This window comes from Pyxicephalus adspersus, chromosome 7 (assembly GCF_032062135.1).
Source record: "Pyxicephalus adspersus chromosome 7, UCB_Pads_2.0, whole genome shotgun sequence".
NCBI classification, from domain to species: Eukaryota; Metazoa; Chordata; class Amphibia; order Anura; family Pyxicephalidae; genus Pyxicephalus; species Pyxicephalus adspersus.
In genome coordinates, this window is record NC_092864.1 from 33235593 (window position 1) to 33257712 (window position 22120).

General features: G+C 39.7%; 1 protein-coding gene across 1 annotated transcript in view; it reads right to left on the reverse strand.

Annotated features, from left to right (window-relative positions):
• SLC4A3 (solute carrier family 4 member 3) overlaps window positions 1-21114 on the reverse strand; it is a 26300-nt gene extending 5186 nt beyond the window's left edge. Inside the window, exons 1-16 of the mRNA XM_072418062.1 lie at window positions 21064-21114; window positions 19117-20314; window positions 16175-16311; window positions 13933-14113; window positions 12842-12977; window positions 11842-11977; window positions 10533-10626; window positions 9624-9808; window positions 6484-6700; window positions 5195-5443; window positions 4775-4923; window positions 3548-3742; window positions 2655-2840; window positions 2457-2546; window positions 1779-1945; window positions 658-908 (exon numbers count right to left, since the gene is read on the reverse strand). Coding sequence (XP_072274163.1) covers window positions 658-908; window positions 1779-1945; window positions 2457-2546; window positions 2655-2840; window positions 3548-3742; window positions 4775-4923; window positions 5195-5443; window positions 6484-6700; window positions 9624-9808; window positions 10533-10626; window positions 11842-11977; window positions 12842-12977; window positions 13933-14068 — 2191 coding nt within the window. The 5' untranslated portion in view covers window positions 14069-14113; window positions 16175-16311; window positions 19117-20314; window positions 21064-21114. The remainder of the gene's footprint in view (window positions 1-657; window positions 909-1778; window positions 1946-2456; window positions 2547-2654; window positions 2841-3547; window positions 3743-4774; window positions 4924-5194; window positions 5444-6483; window positions 6701-9623; window positions 9809-10532; window positions 10627-11841; window positions 11978-12841; window positions 12978-13932; window positions 14114-16174; window positions 16312-19116; window positions 20315-21063) is intronic.
• Between the last annotated feature and the right edge of the window lie 1006 nt (window positions 21115-22120).

Genomic DNA, 22120 nt, shown 5'->3' on the forward strand with positions numbered 1-22120 from the left:
TTGAGCGGGCTGGTTCTATTCCCAGGATGCATTTCAGAGCATCATTTTTTAATGTTGACCGCAATGTCCCATAGCTATCAGTCTATGTTTGTCACTAATGCAGAGTGTTTTTTATTGATAGAATAACTCATCATAACAAATAAATATCACACGCTTCTCAAAAAGTACACATCAAAGTGCTAGTAAAGGTCAATGAAAGCAGCGGGACATAAATAACTCAAAGCAGCAAATGCTGGTAAAACAATCAATGCAGCAGTAGTTTTGCCTTTGGGGATGTGAGACATTAGGGACGGCTGTCACTTTTGCATTATTGATATTGTTACTAACAATTCAGCTATGTTTCATGTCACAGCCTCTAGGTGTCACTGTTTGCATTGCCATGGCATATTAAGGCACTCTAGCTCCACGTTATATTATAGAACAGATCCAACAGTGGCATCTATAGGTGAAAATTACCCATTACACACTGTTTCAAAAACTGGTGCAGAACAATTCAAAATCATAATTAGCAGATTACATTTTTTTTTTTTGCTATATTGGGTTTTTAAGAAAATCGCATTGTATTTTCCAAAATAAAAAATAATAAAAAGGAAATTATTTTTTAACTTCTCAGCACCTAAAAGAGTCATTCACATGCCTACAGCACTCAGTCCTTACCCACAAAAATGGAGATCAGCACTCCCGTCACTCTTTGCTCTTTGACCTCAGAAATTCGTGGTCTTTCTCCCGGTGCTGTTTTACTCATCAATGTCAAGGCATTGACATGAGTGACTGAGCGCACCGTTGTCGCAGTTAGCCAAGGTAGTCCGAAAAGGGCACAGAGTCCACCCATGGAGCCAATGAGGAGCAAATCCAAGTGAAAGCCACTGCCCTTCTGTAGACACCTTTCCTTCCGACTAACAATCAGTCTGACAATGGAATGAAGAACAAATATCAGAAATATTATATTATGCAATGGGTAGAAACAGGAAGGGGATAAGAAGTAGGGGGAATTCATAGATTCTTTATAAACTTGTGGGTAAACAATGCTAATATTATTTGCTTGATTATCAGCAACAATATTTGTGGATGCAATGCTGAAAGTAACACCATCCCTATAACGTATATAACATCCTCTCCGTCCTCACTGACTTGATGAACACATGACTTTGTTGATAAACACACAGTTGGTGATGTTCTGTTAAATTATTTGTTTGCTTTGGAACCTATTTACTAGGTGTGAAGTGTATGCCCCATTTTTGCGTTTTTTTGGCCCCATTTGGCCCATTTGCATTTTTGCCCCATTCATGACACTGTATTACCTAAGTTGTAGTGTTCTGTAATGCAGGCACATTGAAGGTGTATTGTTTTAGTTCAGTGTTTCTCGACATTTTACTATCTGGAACCTCTTGAAACAACGTTCAGGTCTTAGGGAACCTAAGCTATGTTTACTTTATCTACAGCTCCCAGTATATTATTATGCTGGTCAATAGGAAGAATGCCTCTTCCATTGCTGGACAGTGAGAAGAATGCCATACTTACAGATAGCTAAGAAGGTAATCAATGTCAGTGGTATGTGACCTGGGAATCACAAATTGCCTATTGCTCACTCAACCCCCAGAAATCTCTGGACAAACTCTAGGGTTTCAAGGAATCCTTGTTGAGAAACACTGCTAAAGTGTGTTGAAAAAAAACATTCAAATGTAATGCACTAACAGGTACATTATGCATTATTGTTACATGGGTTTAACCACAACACTTTTAAAATACAATTCTATTTTTAATGCCAGCCCACTCACGTAGTGATCTGAGTCTCCATAAAGATGAGAATAAACACCAAAAGAGCCGGTATAGCTGATGCAAACATCATCCAGAGGGGAAATGGGCTGGATGTCCCCATGGGATGGATAAACCACCCACGTTTTCCAGGAGAGGTGACAGACAAGCCCGAAGGAACATTCAGTTTCTAGAAAAAATGAAAGCAAGGAGCTTTTGACCTTTGTTTTAAAGAGTGATTTAAAAACCCTGTAAATTGATCAATAAAAAGCTTAATGGCAGTTTAAGGGGTGTGACATATTTAACTTTTCTTTGTTTTTGTGCTGGGGTCTCCATCATTTTCTTTTAACAGTTTCAGCAGTGTCCAATACATGTGTCTCCTGCTGCACTATGGTTGTATCAGCCCTTTATGTCACTGAGACGTGTAGTGGTGTAGTAGGTCAGTGGATAGAATCACAGTGAAAGTCAGGGTGGGATACTGGCTTCCACCACTCCCTTCTAAAATGTCAAAGGGAATGAAGAAAGCTACAGTGCTGGAGTAGAAGGGAAGCAGGAGACAGGAGCCACCAGGGTTGTGGTTTTACTTCTATTGCAGGAGACGGCCATTAGAATCTTTTCCTTTGGTTGACAATGTTGCTTTGATTTTTCATTTTCTTGGCTGTAAGATTTAGTTTTGCCTTTACGTTTGTTGCAGAACATACCTGAGTGTAGGTGTCAGTTATTGTATAATCAATTAGGACCATCACTAGAATAGATATTGGAATCCCAAAATCTCCAATCACTCGTCGGGCCTGGGCAAAAAAAAAAAAAAAAAAAAGAAAGTGAGGTCATCTAACATTTAACCTACTGGCATGTGAGGAGGTCCTGTATGCTGTGCTGTCACTGGCCCTACATCTCACCTTGCCTCCCAGGAACCGGCTATTCTTGAACTTGCGGAAGAAAAAGGCAATGAGGAAAGTCCCCGACATCAGGATAAGGGAGAGTAAAGCGGTGTTCGGTTGCATCCTGGGGCCCGGGGCAGCTGAGGTTCGACCTGCAGAACCACCTGAAGGGTACGTCCTGAGCAATGGGTGGTCTGCAAACACCTAGGGCAAACATAAGTCAACTGTAAGCATGAATATTTCCTACCCTACTAGAAGAAATATGCATCTTAAACATGTTGCTATTATACCAGTTTAGGTATTTTAGATGAAATATAATGATGATTTATTAGGTTGATTTCAAACTTTTATTTCTTAAACAATAAATTAAGCAAAAATGTTTTTGAAGATGAAAGTGTCTGAACTGGTCATTTTTACAAAATAGAAAATTTAGGGAAATACCCCAGAATGACAGTTCTGACCCTTATGAACTCTGAAAACATGCTATGTGGGTTTCTGTTCGGGACCCGATTGTCGAATTCCATCCCAGGTGCCACCAAAAAAATGTTTTAGCTAGATTTCCACATTAATTGTTTAACAGTGCAATCGTACTTATCAATGATCTTTATGTACCTGTATTCATGTTTGTTTTCCCATTGCCTGACACTTCATCTAGGGTGTAGGGGGTCAGAGGTCACCTGAAGTCAAATAATTGCTGCCTTTTACCTGCCTGACCTCAAACATGTCACATTCAGAAGATTGGAGAGAGTGTGTGGTCAGGCTGTTGACAGGCACCTTTTATATCACATGATTGCTTCAGTGATGGCCTACTAAATAGGTTCCTTTTAAATAATAGTTTCATATAGCTATTTTTTTCAGCTGGGCTTAAAGTTGCAGATATTAAAGATTATAAAATAAAAAAGAATACACACTCTATACAGCTTGTAGAAGGTCTCGTTGATGAAGATGAGAGAAATAAGGAAGGCGAAGATCTCCTGGGTAAACGGTGAGATGTAACGTACCAAAAAACTGCCCTCAGCAGCCACCATGACCAGGACAAACAGGACCAGCCAGAAGCCAATCCAAACCCGACCGGTCAGGTACTCGATTTCCTGCACCTGGCAGAACTGGCACAAAGGTTAGATTTAGGACTCGAATGTTGGCATAAACATCTTCTAAGAACACATATTATATACAATTTCATTGCTCATTTCACGCTGCAACTTTCTATACAGCATCGCTATCAGAAACAGACTAGAATATTATTTACACAGGTCAATGCATTTGTTAAGTGCTTTAAACAGCCAAGTGACATCACCGGTCTATCTGTTGTGCTTAAATTTTTCAATTTTACCAGAACATTGTTATTTATAACAAAGAAAGCTTGAAATCTAAATCTCTGATATCATATATACAAATGGGGGGCCAAATGTTTCACGTATTTAGTGTTTTCAAGCTTCATTCATAGGTACTTCATGCACATCATGAGAAATCAGTTTGGATGTTTTGGAGAAGTGCTTCTGCCAACTGATTAGGTCAAAGACATCCCATTGTACAAAGTTTGAGCAGAAAGGACTCAGAATATGACTGTGAAGATTCTTATTTTTCCAAGTCTTGGGTCTGCTTGGGTTTGTTGAAGACAATTGTAGCTTGTCTAGGCCACTTTAGAACTGAAGATAAGCTGGAAAATGCCTTCAATACTTTAGGAACAGATCTAATTGAATATGACTACCTACTAGCTACTCTGAATACAAGTATTTGTCACACTTTCTTAGAGGACAATATGGTGCCCAAGATGAACCAATGGATAGAAGAAACTCAAAAAGCAACTGACACTTAGCAAAACATCTGATCCTTGTCACTGTCTTGCAAGGAGTATTGTTTAGCCACAAAGTGAGGCTACCTCCAGCTGAAGTCTCAATTAAATTGTTTTTAGGTATGCTTTGTGAAACAAAGTATGCAGTCAACAACCTAAATTCAACTTATCAAGATATTATCAAGAAGTAAACTTAGAATTTTGCAAGGGTCACTAAACCTTTGGACCTTCCCACATTCTCTATCTCTTCTTTCACTTATCTTTCCTGAATTACATAACATGGCTCAATGTAACAATGTTAAACAAATGGCTAGCTTCACCTATGGTGTATGTATATTCAAACCTTAAAAAATGCCTCTTCGAACACAAGTAGTGGACCAGAAAATCCGATGATTAGCAGAGGCTGAGCCGCCAGGAGAGCGAAGAGGACGCCCAACACCGAGGTAGAGACAATAAGCTCCGACACCCCCATCAGTCCTTGTGTTTTCTCTCCTGAGAATGCCAAAAAAGATTATGTTCTTCCTAATTACTTTTACATAAAAAATAATTAGAAGGTTTAACTGCAATGATAAAGTATTCCCCCTACTGTCTGCTACAGTTTTCATCTATGCAGTGACATAAAGGCTATGCATGTGATGTCACAGCAATGGCTGCAACAGTACAAAAGAAACATCAAGGCCTAAAAGAGAACAATATATTGTAATCCCCCTCATATTCATAATGCAAGCTTTAAATCCTGCTTATAGGTATGTGTAAAGTATACCTAGAAGACCACCGAAGGTAATAGCAGGGGATAGAGCTGCAAAGTAGATGAAGAGAGCAGCCGCGAGACATTGGCTGTTAAGACCATCCTTAATGTCGCTCCAGTACTTCACATACCGCCTCCGAATGTCATGCACCAGGCCCCCAAACAAAAATCCTGAACGCTCCAGTGGGTCTATATCGCTTTCCTGATCATCATCATCCTCCTCTTCCTCATCATCCCCTGGCTTTGTTACATCTGTCTCTTTGTCTGGAAAAAAGATAACACCAAGGTTTTTGAAAGAAGACCTGAGGTCAATGCAAAATCATTTTGGAGTTTTCGGTAACACAGACAGGCATTCTTTTATAAACCTTGTACTAATGCATACAGGAGTGCAATACTTGTTTTTATATAGTATCTGTCTGGAATTCAGCTTCAAACTCATTGTCCCAGCTCAAAATATTAGGAAACAATAAATCCTATATAAAAGAAGGAAGAAGCATGCCATATGTGCTGAAAGAACATGAAGTGAAGGGCAATTCTCTCCACAGAAGACATAAGCAGCAATAAAAAAACTTTCCTAAAGATGACCACCATCTGGTTGGCAATCTCCTTACTGCCTGGATACAAAGTGAATATATAGATTGGATAGGTTCTCCTATTGCAAATTTAGGTCAACCTGAAGGACATTGCAGAAAGATTGTATAATCAGATTCCATTAACATGAGGTGTAGTTGGAAAGGGTTACATGCTCTATCAGTTCTTGGCCCATTTCTTAACATAGCTGTTGCTTAGAGGTCCAGAGCCAAGGATGAGCTGAAGAAAGAATAGCGTAGGAGCAGGGATCACAGAGGTGGCAGTTGCAAACCAGGCCTCTTACCAGAGGGTCCATAGAGGACCTCCTCCTGACCAATATCTGCTGCTGCTATACAGTGGGTTGTTTCCCTGCCTGTAACTGTAATACTGCAGAATGTGTCTTTCATAAATCCTGCATGCAAGTAAGAGATTTTTAGTACCAAGTACAGACAGACCAAAAACAGACTTTCTACGACAGAATATCCGACCTGGAGAATAAATGGTCACCCCCCCCCACATTTTAAAACATACTGTATTTGGAAGGTACATGTTAGGATTAGTTCCTGATCAAGTTTAATACTGGAACAATATTTAATATTGGTTCATTTTTTATTACAAAAAATAATTCCAGCATATCTAAAACTCTGTATAAAATTCAAGACAAAATTCAGGTTAGCTATGGCTAACCTGAATTTTAGTATATTTATGAATACCCATTATAAGTGTGTGCTGACCTTTTGCTTTGGGCGTGGTGTTTTCCCTCGCAGAGCGTCTCTGTTCACGCTCTCTCCTTTTCCTCAGTAAGTCTTTCTGGAAGGTGGCAATAGTACGCAGCAGATCTTTCCCCTGAACCTCACATGGAGGAAGCACCATACTACAATCCAGGAACTCATTGATGGCATTTAGAAGGTCTTGACGTTCTGCTGCCATGTATGCAGCTTCATGGAAAACCTGGAATAGGAAAGCCATTATCAATGGGTTAGAATCAATGTTTCATAGCGTATATCATAGAAAAGCCAGCTTATAGCAACTCTGTCACTTACTCAAAGTATCTTAAAAAATAGAATATCTGCAAAGAAACAAACATGCGCTGTGTTCCCTGCCACATTTAGATGTCCTTTCTTCAGACCCTAGGAGAGGTTTATCTGTGCTACCTTGCAGGTTTTTCTTTGTTAAACCCTAAGGGATCAGTAAGGTTCAGTTCATTGATTCCTGGAACATCACATTACCCTGCCTTATTACTTCTCTCAAACCTCATGCAAGTAGTGGGCTGGTTTTGTAAATGTCAAACTACCTGAGTGGGGGGCATCGGTAAGATATCCTGAATAACACATACATATGATGTTGACCCTTCCCGAATAGAAGAACTGAAATTCATGGTGCCTGATTTATAAAAATCCTCCAAGACTGGAGAAGATAGACTTCCATGGGAGTACCTGGGTGATCTAACAAACCTGGAATGGATTTCTTAAACATAATTTGCTATTAGATGGCAAATTTCTGAAATCTTGGACCAGATATATTCAAGGTTTACTGGACCACCCAGGTTCTCCTATGATAGTCAATCTTTTCAGGGCCAATATGTAAAAGGAGCGGGTCAGGAACAAGGGATATAAAAAAGGACCTGATGATGTCGGATGTGCATTATTCAGGAAATGAGTTGGGCTCCATATGATTTTCATGTATATTTTAAGAAGCTCCCAGTATTTAGCAAATCAAAGTAAGCAATTTTAGTACAGGAGAGGAGCCAGCACAACTGTGTAAGACTTTAGAAAAGGCTGGAGGGCAGATCTGAGTACCCCATGTTAGTATGTATTTCTGTGGTTGGTCCAATTTTCACTCAAAACCTAAATGCATTATTTTGGGCTAATCAGCTTTTGCATGACATTGACCTTAGTGTGCATGTTAGAAATATTGGACAGTAATTACCTATTATCAATTGAAATGGTTGTATACTCCTCAGACATTGCTGCTGTAATTGGTGTCGACATATAAATGATCCTTTAAGCTAAGAAAAGCCTCAATGCTAAGAACCTATTCCGGTACACCATCACAATATGGTAGCCATTACTGAGCTCATTCCCACAGTACTATATCATTCCCCGGAGCCTTATAATCACCTCATAATTACTGGTAGTCCTAACAATTTTGTGAAAGCATATAGATTTCCTGTGCTGCTAAAATAACTGTAATTAAACCAATTAAATGAAAGAAAATAAATGCCAGCAGGGAATATTGATCACATGGTGTCACTGCTCTCAAAGTCCTGACTTCCCATATTCCACCAGGTAGCTCAGGACATGATTCCCTCCATTTAGCCACATTCTCTTTTTGCTATCAATTTAGACTGTTAATAATATAAAATTAACTTTCCCGTAACAAGTCTGCAGCGTGATCACTTAATGCGCTTCTTTGCACGAGGCAGTAATTTCACTGTTCTCGCTGATAATTTATAGCCTTGTAAAGCTCCCCCAGCATTTGGTGAAATAATATTATAGTCGGTATGATAGATCATTTTATTACAGGGAAGGTATTGTTTCTGATACTGTTCATCACAGTAAAGTTATTCAGCTCAGTAGCTCCATAGTTTATTATTAAGATTTTTCAGAAATGTACCAGAAAAGTAGAAAAGAGCCATTAAAAGGGAGTGAGTTTTTAAAGCCGAACTCCAGACTGACTTTTTTTTGTACAGTTGTACTGGCTCCCCTGCTGTACCGAAATTGCTTACTTTAATTTCTCTGCATACTGTGATCTACTCACATTGTGCGTTTTGAGCCATGCAGAGTCAGATATAGCCTGACCTATTCCCTGGCTGGAGGACTTCCAGCAACATCTTGCCATTTCTTCCCCAGCCTAACTGTCTGTACAGCACAGTGAAGCAATCACTCTTACTTTTATAAGGTGAAATCTGGGTTTGCATACTACTGAGAAAAAGACTGTATTTAACAATTTTGTGTCCAGAGTTAAGGGCAGGTTCAGACCTACCTTGACCTCAGACCTTCCGTACGACAGCCACTTGATCACTTGTACCATAGCGCTTGTTTTAAGAAACCATTGTCTGCAGGTTTGACATCTGGAGGCAGTGAGCGCTACTGTACCCATTATTATCTATGAGCTGATGCCAGGAAAAGCTACTCCCCCGAGGTGGCTAGGTACCAACCCCATGGCCAGTCTGAACAAAGCCTTAGGGTGAGCCATGGTTTTCTGATCTCCTAACACTTGACTAGGCCTGTTTAGTTGCCAATATTGCTTTATTGTGCATGAATGTAAGAGGATTAAGATTATTAATAATAATATTAATATTAATAAACAGGATTTATATAGCGCCAACATATTACGCAGCGCTGTACATTAAATAGGGGTTGCAAATGACAGACTAATGCAGACAGTGATACAAGAGGAGAGGACCCTGCCCTGAGGACCTAACAATCTAGTAGGTGGGGGAATTTACACACAATAGGAGGGGATACAACAATTTTAACTGTTTGAAATTCTTTTTTCTTTTTTTTATTATTTGTTTTATTTAGTTTGTTATAATAAGCACTGAACTTCCAACACATTGCAGAATCAACTGACCACTTCATCAGGTGAAGCTGTGGTGACACTTGCAACTACTTAACCATAAACACAGACAAAGGCAGATCCTCTCTTTCCTAACATCTTCCTGTACAGCAAGATGTTTGTTTCAAATGACAGCTATGTGTCTTGCTTACATTATTTTCTACCTTTCCGCCTATTTGCCCACCTTATTCACAACCACTTCCAGGTTTGTTTTTGGAACTGTACCTCAAATGGAGGATGGACATAGATGCTTTTAGATCGACACACATGACAGCATACATAAAGTGACTCTGCCAAGGCTAGAAGAACTTACGTTATCTGACATAAGTGTAGAGATTGAACGCCCAATCTCATGGTAATCCATGTTAGATTGGGTGGGTCCAAGCAAGACAAAGAGAAATCGAACAGGGATGGGAACCTCCAGGACAGATTCCAGCCGGACAGCTTCGCTGAGTCGGACAAAGGCCATGGCAGGGTTAGCCAGGAACTCCACACATCCTGCAGTGTACATAGGACAACATTAAAACTTTTTTTAAGATGCACTGTATCAATGACCACCAACACAAGGATATGTTCAGCAGCCAAGTAGTTGCTTCATTCCCAACTGCACACACCTTAAGTGGAACTAAAGATCAGGCAGGTATTCATTGTAGAAAGGGACAGGCCTTTCTGCAATAAAACAAACTTACCTGCCTGGTCGCTCTCTTCTTCTGTAAAAAAATGCTGGGTATGCGTATGAGCATGTGTAGCTTAGCATACAATACACGGATACCTGGGGCATCCTGGCTTCCCCTGTGGCTGCTGGAACAGAACAAACTCTTGCATGCTTGTGCAGGAGTTGCTTCCTCCTGGCCAACAAGATATCTGAAAATCTATAGCAGGAAGAGGAGAAAAAAGAAGATGGCGATACCCCCAACAGTAAATAGGAATCCAGTAGGTAAGAATATTTTATTGGAGAGGGAACATGGGTGTAATGAACTTTTGTTTTCATTGTACCTTGGTTTCACCTGGGCTGAAAAACATTCTTGACAGAGGGGGTTTATGGTTTTGGAGGGAAGTTGCTGCACTGGTCGACACCAATCCTAGTTACACCACTGGCCTTTTTCAGTTAGCCCCTAAAAATATCACTTTGATAATAATTGTTGCCTTTTCTCCCTGTATTTTTTTCCTGGATAACACAGAACATAACTTTTTTAATAAAACAATCTTTTGATCTACTAACCAACAAGCACAACAGTAGCCTCTGCATTCTCCGGAATCTTCTCCATCAGCTTCCAGTGCTTTATACGATGACCGTCTGGACCATTCAATGTTTTCTACACCATGACACAGCAAAGAACAAGAAGACATTTTGATGGATTACCAGTTCAACTATTATTATTAATATTCCTAATATTAATAATAATAATAATAATAATAATAATAATAATAAACAGTAGTAATACAGCGCCAACACATTACGCAGCTCTGTACATTAAATAGGGGTTGCAAATGACAGACAGATACAGCTAGTGACACAGGAGGAGGAGAGGACCCTGCCCAGACTATCTTACAATCTTATATTGATTGTAATCTCATATCTATGTTCCTGCACATTTTGAAACATAACTATATTCTTCCGACATTCAAAAGTGTATCCCATGTCACCATGGTGACAATCTATATAAAGCAGTCTCCTGCTCATCTAAAGGTTCTGGTCAACCAAAGCAGTTGGACAAGTGGGATACCTTTGACTACTATTTGCTGTCAATCATCAGATAAAACATCCCAAAGATTATCTGTTCTTCCCCCTCCCTCACTGTCTAAACAAACCAGACATTCCTGTGTGGGATTACAGCTAAGTCAAGATATAGTGGAAGGATTGGATTGTACTTATACCTCCGGCAAACTTCAATGGTCAGGATAATGCTTTACAACCCTTTGTCTAATTCTCACGCAGCTATAGGGGTTTATTCATTTCACATAACTCCAAGACTTTTTTATTCATCATACATTAACCAATATTTTAATTCCTATTCTTCAAATTGTAATATGCAGTGGAGGAATAAATCAGGTTGCTCAAGGAGTACAAAGAACATTTTACCCTACAAATCGAAGAAATAAACCATTGTTTTTTGGAGTTCTAATGCCCCCCTTCAAGGCCTAATGTGCCAACTGATTTACAAAAATATTGGACCCAAAAGTGATAAAACAATTTGGAAACAGTGATGATAGGCATAAGATTGGATTGCAGAAAAACCTAACATGAGAGCCCACCTCATAACACTTATAATTACTTGCAACTTTGCAATCTTCTGAATTTTTTGGTGAGGCAAAACTCCTGCTTCTACACATAGTGCCTTATAGGGTCTTTCATGTGAAAAAAGTTGCCAAACTGGAGTCACTATTTTCTATTCAGTGTATTCTTTTCTACATCACAGGTTGTGTCCTCCATTCACACCATTCTAGATTAGATTGGTTGAATTATAAACAGATGTTTAGACAACTGGTAAAACCAAGATAATGGTTCTCAACTTGCGGCCTTTGATTACCTGCTTGTTGTCTGCATCAGTGTGAGTATTGTTGGCATTGCTCTCTTTCTGAGGGCTGTTGGTTGTGACATGGTTTCCAACTCCAGATGTGGTGCTACTCCGAGGATGATGGGACTCTCTTCCATCATTGGGGTGACTGACAAAGAGAGAAAATGTAAGTATATAAAAAAAGGTAAAGCACGTATTCTTTCCAAAAAGTATTAGGCCCCGTACACACGTCAGATTTTTATCGCCCGATAAACGGCATCGGCCAGATATCGGGCGAAAATCTGCCGTGTGTACAGTCGGTGTCGTCCATCGTCCGAACGACCGTCCTGGCGGATCCACGGACGATGGACGACGACCGATTCTAATGCAAGGGAAGGGGGGAGCGCGCAGCAGGGTGCCGCTCCGTCGCTCTCCCCCTCCCCTCTCCATAGAGCAAGAACGGTGCTGTATGTACAGCACCGTTCATGCATCGTGCAGTCCCTTGTCGTTGGAAAGGATCGTGAAAGATCCTTTCCAACGACAAAAATTGCAAGTGTGTACGCAGCTTAAGTCTCTAATTATCTTCCAAGATTGTGTTAATCTAAAGTTGGCCAGGTCCATGATCAACTGACATCCCACACCAAGCTATCATCATTGACCTTCAAATTTTTTTTACCAGCACTCAAAGCCACAACCTAAACTAGTTTCCACTCCACTGTGTTCTCTTACAATCAGTGCAAGTGAGGCTTCCCACTTGAACAAATATTAAATCTCCAGCTAATACAATGGCCCTGATTTATTAAAACTCTCCAAGATTGGAGATGATAGAGTATCATGGGAGAATTTGGGTGATCCAGCAAATCTGGTTCTCACCTAGGTTCTCCCATGATAGTCTATCTTCTCCAGTCTTAGAGAGCTTTAATAAATTGCCCATTTCCGGTATCTGTATATCATAAAGCATTGAAAAACAAACAAACATTTAGCCTGGCTGAGCCTTTTTTTGCTCCATTCAGTGATGGAATGTACACATTACCTGTGCTTTAGCAGAAGTGAGCGCAGAACATTAGAACGGTCAATGACTCTGATCTGATCAGAAATGACCATTGTTTCCACAATCATCTGAGCTATTCCCAGCATAGTAGTCTGGTCCAGGTCTAGAAGGACGGCTCCTGTACAAAGAAATAATTTCAAAGATAAATAATTGTTACAAAAAAATTGATCAACTTAAACCTGAAGTTTATTCTTTTGCACACCTGTACATCTTTTTGATAACACACACGAATATCAGACTGGAGGGGTAGAGGGAGAATCCTAGCCAGACTGCAATTTCATGCAGATTGCCCAGGGTAACAGCTACATGTGGTGCTGATTGAAAGATTGATTGAAAGAGCTAAAATCCAATAAGTGTAGGGGGTTTGCTGATGTCAGTCATGCTAAGGAAGAAAGAGCTAGATGAAACTGGGCATCCTGCAATCAGGAAACAAGGTGGGCTCTGTCTAACTTGATGCAGTTTCTAATGCACATGGAGAGAAGTTTACAGTGTGCAGTGAAATCAAAGCAATCAATTCCAGTCCAGGAGAGAAGCCTGTACAACCGTGTAAGAGTGAAGGAGAGGCTGGAAGGCAGATTTATACTGGTCAATGAATATGTAATGTGGACCCAAATGCCCCACAGCCCTTTACATGTGATGTATACTCTCCTCTACAGACGTTATAGCATCAGGTGACTGTGACCAAAGGCTTGCTGCAGCCTACTGTAGATTTTAGTTTTTTGGTCCTGGAGCAGAACTTGTATCCTTGAAGGCATTGCTGCTTTGAGTATTGCGGTATCCAATATATGGGCAGTGCAAGAGAAGGAGTTGGAGCTCTCACCCTATATAACTATAATTATTCAAATGACCCCTGCTGAGCAAGGGACCTTGCCTGTAGCATGCTGGCAGGGATCAGTATCTCTATGTTGCTTTTTGAAGAAAAAATTATGACTTACAAAATCTGTTATTAAACTAATTTGAGCTAAAACTTTATTTTTAAAGATTTTCCAATCAAAGTACAACAGGCTCAAAGCAACTTCTTTTGGGCCACCCCCTGAGAACAGAATTAGTATCAGAGATTCTATAAAACCCACCGTGTGCGATTGTTTTCCTGAGTTCCAGCAAGCTACGGAAGGACAGAGAGGCTACGTGAGGTTTGCCCCATCGAGATGTCTCTTGCTCAACATCTTCTTCAAATTTTATCCAGCGAGCTGTCTCCTTCCACTGCATCTCCTGCACCCCATCTCACACCAGCTCATTTAGCTCCACAAACACCTACAAGGACATTAAATAGAAAGCAGAGCAGCTGTGAGCAACTATGGCAAACATATTACTCATGGTAAGAATTGATAGAGCCACCCTAGCCAGACTGTACAGGGCAATTACCAGAGAAATGCTCTTGTGGACCTCAGAAAAGTTCAAGCAAGTAACACAGGTTAGATAAAACATTTGCAGAATTGACACCCAATTTTGGAATTACAGCTTTAAAGCATATCTGAATCCAAGAACAAAATTAAATATAATGCAGCTTACAAGTCTTTAGATAATGTGGCTGCATTATTTTTTCTCATATTTTAGTTCTTTTTTGGGGTGACAACACTTACTCACTGTACTATATTTGTAAAAAATAATGTAGTCACCCTAGGCCAGGAATACAAAAAACCTTTCCTTCTCCTCTTTTGCATAACTTATAGGGAATCCACACAGAACTGCACGGGTCTGATAACACTACTAACTGATAGCTGTGCAGAACAAGCAGAGAGCACACAAAGTTCATAAGATTTCAGAAAATATGTTACTGCTGATACTTCCTGATAATTGACTAGCACTTTCATGGCCAGTCCCCAAATTCCAAACTGCAGGATTAATTTAGTGAAAAAACAATTGAGTCCAGGGAGGTGTGATAAGGTGATAATGTGTGATATGCATTGTACAGCTCATTATATAACACTCAGAAGTATCAGTCTCAATTGATCTGCAGTGCATTTCATTTTGAATAAAACTTACAATCCACATGTATTTAGCACAGCGCACAAAATGTTAACCATCAGAGTTATGTGGTGCAATGTGTTGATAAACATTTTTTTCAGGATCAATGGGTTATTTTGAAAAGAGATATACCAACACTTTTCAATGGTATATTCTCAAAAATGGGGAGCAAAAAGACATTTATTATCAGGATACATACACACTTTAAAATGACCTTTGTAATTCAATCTGCAAGCAGCTCAGATTTTCCTTAACAAAACGGCAAAAGAAAATTTAAACATGGCTCCCTTGTATGTAGGTGTTCTGTAGACGATTCACTAATACATGTCTTGTACATCGCATTAACACTTGCGCTTCTTTATAAAAACACATGCGTTAACACGATGCTCTAGTAGAAACAGACCCTCAGCAGCAGATTACTTTTATTGTTCTTATCTTTTTTCCTCCCACCCTGTCATTAGCACTTTCTTTAAGGATATATTTACCTGCAACACTTCTGTCTCTAGATAAGCTCTGTGACAGACCTGTTCACATACTGGGCCTGATTTAATAAAGCTCTCCAAGGCTGGAGAGGATACGCTCTCATTAGTAAAGCTGGCTGATCCAGCAAACCAAATGTATGCAAATGCATGCAACTGGACCACTGATTGTTGAATTAGAACTATAATTGGCAGGGTGTCTGCATGCCACCTCTAGTAGGGATGGATAACTTTGTATTGTGTCCCCATCAATGTCACCAATATAGTTGAATAGTTTATCCTTCCTCTGCTTGTGATGAATGTTCATACACATCTTTGCAGATCTGGGCTTTTTATATGTAAGCACACTCAGGAGGATCATGGTAGTGCCAGGCAAGGCTGCCTTGCCATGATATATGTAGTGCACTGGTGCTCTTACAGATCCGGAGAACCTAAGCTTCCATATGTAAGCAACTGGACTGCTGAAGTATAACCAAACTGGACAGGATATTGTGCATGCAACTACTAGTAGGACTGGGGAGCCTTGTAATGTGTCCCCATCAATGTCACCAATATGGATGAAGATTCTTCTTCTGCTTGTGATGACTTTTCAAGTAAGCAGTAAAGCGGACCATAGTATCACCAGGCAAGCCTGCTCTATTTATTGCTATGATAAATGTAGCTTGTTGGTGCTTTTACAGATCAGGAGTTTCTAAGCTTCCATTTGTATGAAAATGTATGAAACTGGACCTCTGATTTTTGATTTAGAACCATATTGGGCAGAGAGTCCAGCAATGTACTGCTAGTAAAACTGGGAAATCTTGTGTTGTAACTCCATCAATGTTACCATTGTGGATAAAATACACAATCACAAGTAATGCAATATTACCTCATGGGGTCCTTTCTTTTCAGTTTTTTTCTTATTCCAATTCATCTGTGGTGAAACAACTGCGGCATCTTTCCTGCTCCCCCGACACTTTGTTACCAGCTGTCTGCGCAATGCTGGTGGTTCCTCCAGGTTCAAAACTACACAAAACAGATATCCAAAATAAATCTAGTTATAAATAACCCATAGAGATCAGATATAAAGCCTACCCAGCTTATCTAGCCAGGGGGACAAGCAAATCAGATTTCACTTTGTATCAGTGTGGATCAGTTATAACAAAGGTGTAGCTTAATGGACTGTGAAGTTACTTATAAAAATAAATACCCCTTTGCTAAATATAGATACACGTAAAACAACCACCAAACCCACAGTGATTTCTTTTTGTTTTTGGAATATAAATATTTTAGATTGCCTATCATTGTTTGTACAATCGGGTTAGGAAAACTCTTCCAAAGGTGATAAAAGTTCCGGAGCCAACTTTGTAAAATGAAAATTTTCCTTAGTTTAGGAAGATTTCTTTTTACATTCTGTTGTTACATTCAGCAAGATACAGAAAAGCAAAAATAATCCAGCAGAGGTTTCAACACTTCACTTCTCCAACCACAATTAAAAAGGCTCTATATGCACGTTAAAATTGATCTGCTTTAACCATGATTGATTTTTTGGGAAGAGCTGCCGCTGCCACTGAGTCTAATTTATGGGATCCCTTGAGTCATGTAACCTCAAGACTACAAAATATCCTTGTTGGCTATTATTATTGTATTTTTCAATTATTTATTATTACTTTTTGTTTTGGTCCTGGTGTTGCTCCATTGTGTACAGAATGTTTATTGGAGCAGCCATTTTCTGGACCATGTCAATATATTGGGGATACCCTAACAACCAATGACATCTCGGCAACAAGGAAGCTATTTTGTATTCAGTGATGGCAATCAAAATGTGCTTATAAAGTATGAGCTTGTAGAGGAATATGTAAAGGAGCAGGATAATGGAGAGGCAAGATGCTGCGATTTCTAATTCAGTGTGTCTCAACCTTTTTACCCCAGAGGAACACTTGAAATAATTTGCAGGTCCTGGAAACCACTGTAAAATATATTATTCTAATGAGCAAAATAATAATTGTCAGTGAAAAGAAGGACACTCATCTTGATGGTGAACCAAGTGTTGGATTATAATATCACACATACAGATAGCTAAAAAGATCTTTAGCACTATAGCACTGCTATGCAAAGTGGTGATTAACTTAAACTAGGCAGGAATCCATCCAACAAAAGTTCAATCAGCAACTGCTTAAGAAACTCCTAGCAAACTGGAGGAAACCTAGGGCTCCACAGAAGCCTAGTTGAGAAAAGTTGCTCTAGCCTATGTTTTATTTTCATGTATTTTAAAGGTTGAAAACTAACTTCTAGACTTAGAGCATTCCATAACTGCACTGAGATGAAAAGAAGATTTCCATACGAGGGTCTTTGTCAGCTAGGAAGACCAGAATCTCCCGCACTCTACTCCAAACATATACATCTGCCTTGCACATAGTTGTTTATGCCCCTCAAATAACCTGTGTCCCACAAAATGCAGAATTGGCACAGAATCCCACAACTTTGTTCCAAGCTGTCAAAATATTGGGAGCATGTCCACCAAACTGTCTAAGGATTCTTTACAACACTTTTCCTCCTACTGACTCCTAATGCTAAAGAATATTTATCTAGGTGCCCGGTGTAATGGGGACATTTTCCTCCTACTGAGCATAGATGTTGGTGTGTTTTTCCCCATACCGGCCACCATTGCCTGGGCATATTTTCTCCTACCGACCACAAAACCTGGTGCATTTTTCTTCTAATGACCACAAACACTGTAGCATTTTCTTTTGACTGCTCATAGATGATGTTTTACTTTTCCTTGAGCTATCTACCAACCCCTGGGCACACTTTTTGCTACTGACCACCAAATGTGCTTTTTTATTCCTACGACTACCAAGGGTGGCAGTTTTTCCCACTACCAGTGCTGGGTTATATTTTTCCTCTCACCAGCCTCGTGCACTTTTCAACCCACTGATGCTACGGCGTTTTTTGCCTTCGATTCATGCTGGTGCATTTATATTCATCAACTATAATCAACTATGCTTTTTTGAACCATGACTAATATTCCGGGAAATATAGTTATGGCTATTTTTGTTTTTCACACAGGTCAGGGTTTTCCTGTTTCTTAAGTCAAATGGCATGTTTGCTCATTAAACATATTATGCTGTAAGTACAGACCTTTCATGACTTCCCAATATATAAGGTAAAAATGACTCTACACTCAGTAAAACCTAACGAAGTCATGAAAATATATATTTTTTTTAAATGCTGGACCTATAATTTAGAAACTCCATGTGTTTTCTGCACTTTATATAGTGGGTCATATTGGCAAGTCTGACATTTTCACTATAAGAGACTTGCCACCTCCACACAGTAACTTTTCAATGGGAAACCTTCCCGAAATTCCCCAAATTTGGTAATATAGTGGCATCTTTATTATCTTCTCTCTTATTATCTTCTGCCACAATATCACCCTTTATTCTGTTAAATTACTTGGTAAGTCAACCACCTAGAACAATTATGAAGTAGGAAAAATGAAAAGAAAGAAAAGATGATGGCCTCAGATTTTTTCTTAAAAACATGTCAGTTGTGACAGCTATTTCCTAACCCGATATGTTCTGTTTGTACACCTGTCATGAACAAAAAGGTAGTCACTGACCAGAAACAAATATATAGAAAGCACTTTTCTTTGAAGTTCATTTACTGCACACTCATGCCATGATGGTGATATAGAAGCACCAAGCTCAACACTGCATTTTAAGAAGGAATCCAGCAATAACTCCCCGTCTTTATCTCCTGTGACAGGTCTACATGAAATGTTCCTATCACCATTATTTTCAGCATAACAAAATACCATCCTCTACTCACCAATGCTGTCTCCATCAGGCTGGGTGAGATGGTTCTTGATAGATTCCCAAAGGTCATAATCCTCAAAGTTCAGCACAAACTCTTCAAAGTCCTCATGCCCAACCGAATCTCTAATGTTTCGGTTACAGTTTTCTTTTCTGGTCAGTTCATTGGTGGCTCCCTCCTTTCCTTCACTTTCATCACTTTCTTGTATAGTTTTCATCTTTCTTTGACTATATAATGTCCCCTAAATTTAAACTATGTAAATCTTTTTATCTTTTTTTTTGGAATACTGTATATGGTTTGTGTGAAGTCTTGTTAAAGGGTCAGCTTTTTAAACTCAAAGCTAAGAAGCTAAAGCAGAATTTTGACCTTTCCAACAATGTCCACATAGCACAGGTGGACTTTTTCACCTGACCTGGAGCCAAGTGAGGGTGTAAGACATATTGCTTGCAATCAGCAGACAATGGAAATCCCAGATCAACTGACCTTAAAAGTTACCCAATTCCCTCTCTGTTCCTCCCTAGTTGAACTGGAATGATTGCTTGGTGATAAGCTAACACAAGTTAGGAGATGGTCATACTTGGCCTACACCTACTCTGCCATCTTCAGCTCAGTATATTCATCCTTTGCCTTATTCCCTAAACCTAAAGTTGTCCTGAGTACCCTTCTGGATATTCTGTCTGTCTCCAGCCTCTCAGTTTGCTATCTGTATCTTATCTGTGTGTCAGTACCCGTCTGTCCTATTGAGCTCTCCATGCCCCGAGGAAACCTAGATGGATTTCCATGACGTACCTCAACCATCTCGGGGGTGAGTGGTGAAAGTCAATGGCACGGGCTCTTTATTTAGACTGTTGAGTAACACGTGAGATAGTTCCCTTTCATTCTGTCTAAGCTCTAAAAGATGGAAAAGAGCTGGAATAGACCAACCGAGGCAAAATCATTACCCATAGTATAAGGGTTTGCTGTATTTTACAAAAAGAAGCCCCATCAATTTCTCTTTTGTTTCATTTACAGAATATTTCTAAAAATGTAACTATAGATGAACTGAGAAAGATCAATATTATCCCTTGGTGTAAATATTGATCAGTGGGGGGATTGATCGCTCTCTGGGGCCTCTAGCTATCCCTGCACTTGATTCAATGTCACAGAACAGCGATGATGAATGGACGCAGGGTTGCGGGACATCCAAGTTGCCTCTTCAGATCTCCTCCCAAACCTACGCAGAAAATACCAATGACCTGTAAATCAGAAATAGGGATTTGTTTTGTATGGGGAGGAACATTTGTAGGATGAAACCATACAATCTGTACTGTAAGTATTTTGAACTTCTGGACAAGAGCAAGACAGTGAATGTTTCTATAAAGAATTCATTCATCTATAAATGACTTTCAAGAGATCACATGCAGATGTTTGATATTTATAGAACATCTGCATTAAATGTGAAGAAAGAAGCAAAACAGGTTAAATACATTACAGCTTTCACCATTAAAAGTTCAGTGTTCCTTTGTTTTTTCTGATTTATTTCCTATTTTCAGCAAAATATTTCTAGACAAACTTTGGAAATGACCTAATTACTGGAACTAAATCCCCCTGCATTGCTTCCGGTGACCAGAGAATGCTCTTGTTTGTGTTTGGTCAACAGTACAAGGAACTAAAAGTCTACGTACACACGTTCAAGAGCTGTCATTGGAAATGATCTTCCTTGATCATTTCCAGCGACAAAAGACAGCACCATTGTGTTCTATGAAAAGGGAAGAGCTCTCCTCCCTTCACTTGTATTGCGGTCATTCATTGCCTGTAGTTCATGGATCCATCAGGACAGATCCATTAACCTCTATACACAAGTCAGATTGTCACCTGACTGCTCGTGTCGGGCAAAAATCACCTAATGTGTGTACATAGCCTAGAAAACACTTAGTCAGCAATCAATAAGAATTATTAAACAACACCTATACAATGATTTACCATAGACCTGAATAGGGCTGTACTACAAAAGCCGGTGCCAGAGTAGATTTAGGGCATGAAGATGTAAACAATGCAGTACGCCTCCGTTGCTAGGTAGCGGTAACCGGGTTCCAGGAAGTTCTTTTTCAAGTTAGGTTGGGAGACCAAGTAGGGGGCTGGGGTTGTTTTTAAAGTAACGTTCACTTAGCTGCCATTTTCATATACTTACCTTTTCTTCCCCCTTTGCTGCTCATCTGACCACCAAAAGTGAATTAAAGAGGACCTGTGGAAGCCGCTGGCCACTAAGTGTATACACATGGCTGAAGGTGACTGATCAGCCAATCACTAAGCAACGTTGCTGCAAGTCACATGCTCTCCCATGCCTACACGTTGCCTTCACTCATCATGGCCTAAGCTGAGTCCAGTGTTGTATTTCTGTCTGCACCGACTGGCACAGCTTTGCCACAAATCACAGCCCTATCTGGCAGGAACTTTTGCTCTGCTGCAGCTACATAACACTTGCAGGTATTGCCTTTCCCTCAGGATTAGGCTGTACAGTGCAAGGAGGAGAAGCAGCAGACTAATGAGGTCATCCCTCTGTCATTCTGCACTCTCCTACTATCAGCACATAAGCTCACCTGATTTGCTGCTTATGCTGCTTTTGTCTGAGCTTTGATTACAGCAGATTGCAAGAGGCTGTTCAAGTAAAAATCAGATACATATACTGCATGAATTGAAAATAAAAATACATTTGGTGACACATTAATGAATTTGCTGTATTATTATTAATAATGTTGGTGCTAATAATATTGATAAACTGTATATTATGCAGTGCTGTACAATACACACATATATATATATATATATATATATATATATATATATATACTGGTACAATAGGACTACATTTTTATACATATTTACACGTATATATTGAGTCCTCTAATACCAGTAGTCACTTTTCAGTCCTCCAGCCCAGACTTGTCGTCTCGTTGGTATGTATCAGACAAGCTCCCACCAACGTCCCCTATCTCCTCCCAGCGCTCTATGGTATCTGAGAGGCGGAAGTAATGCCTTT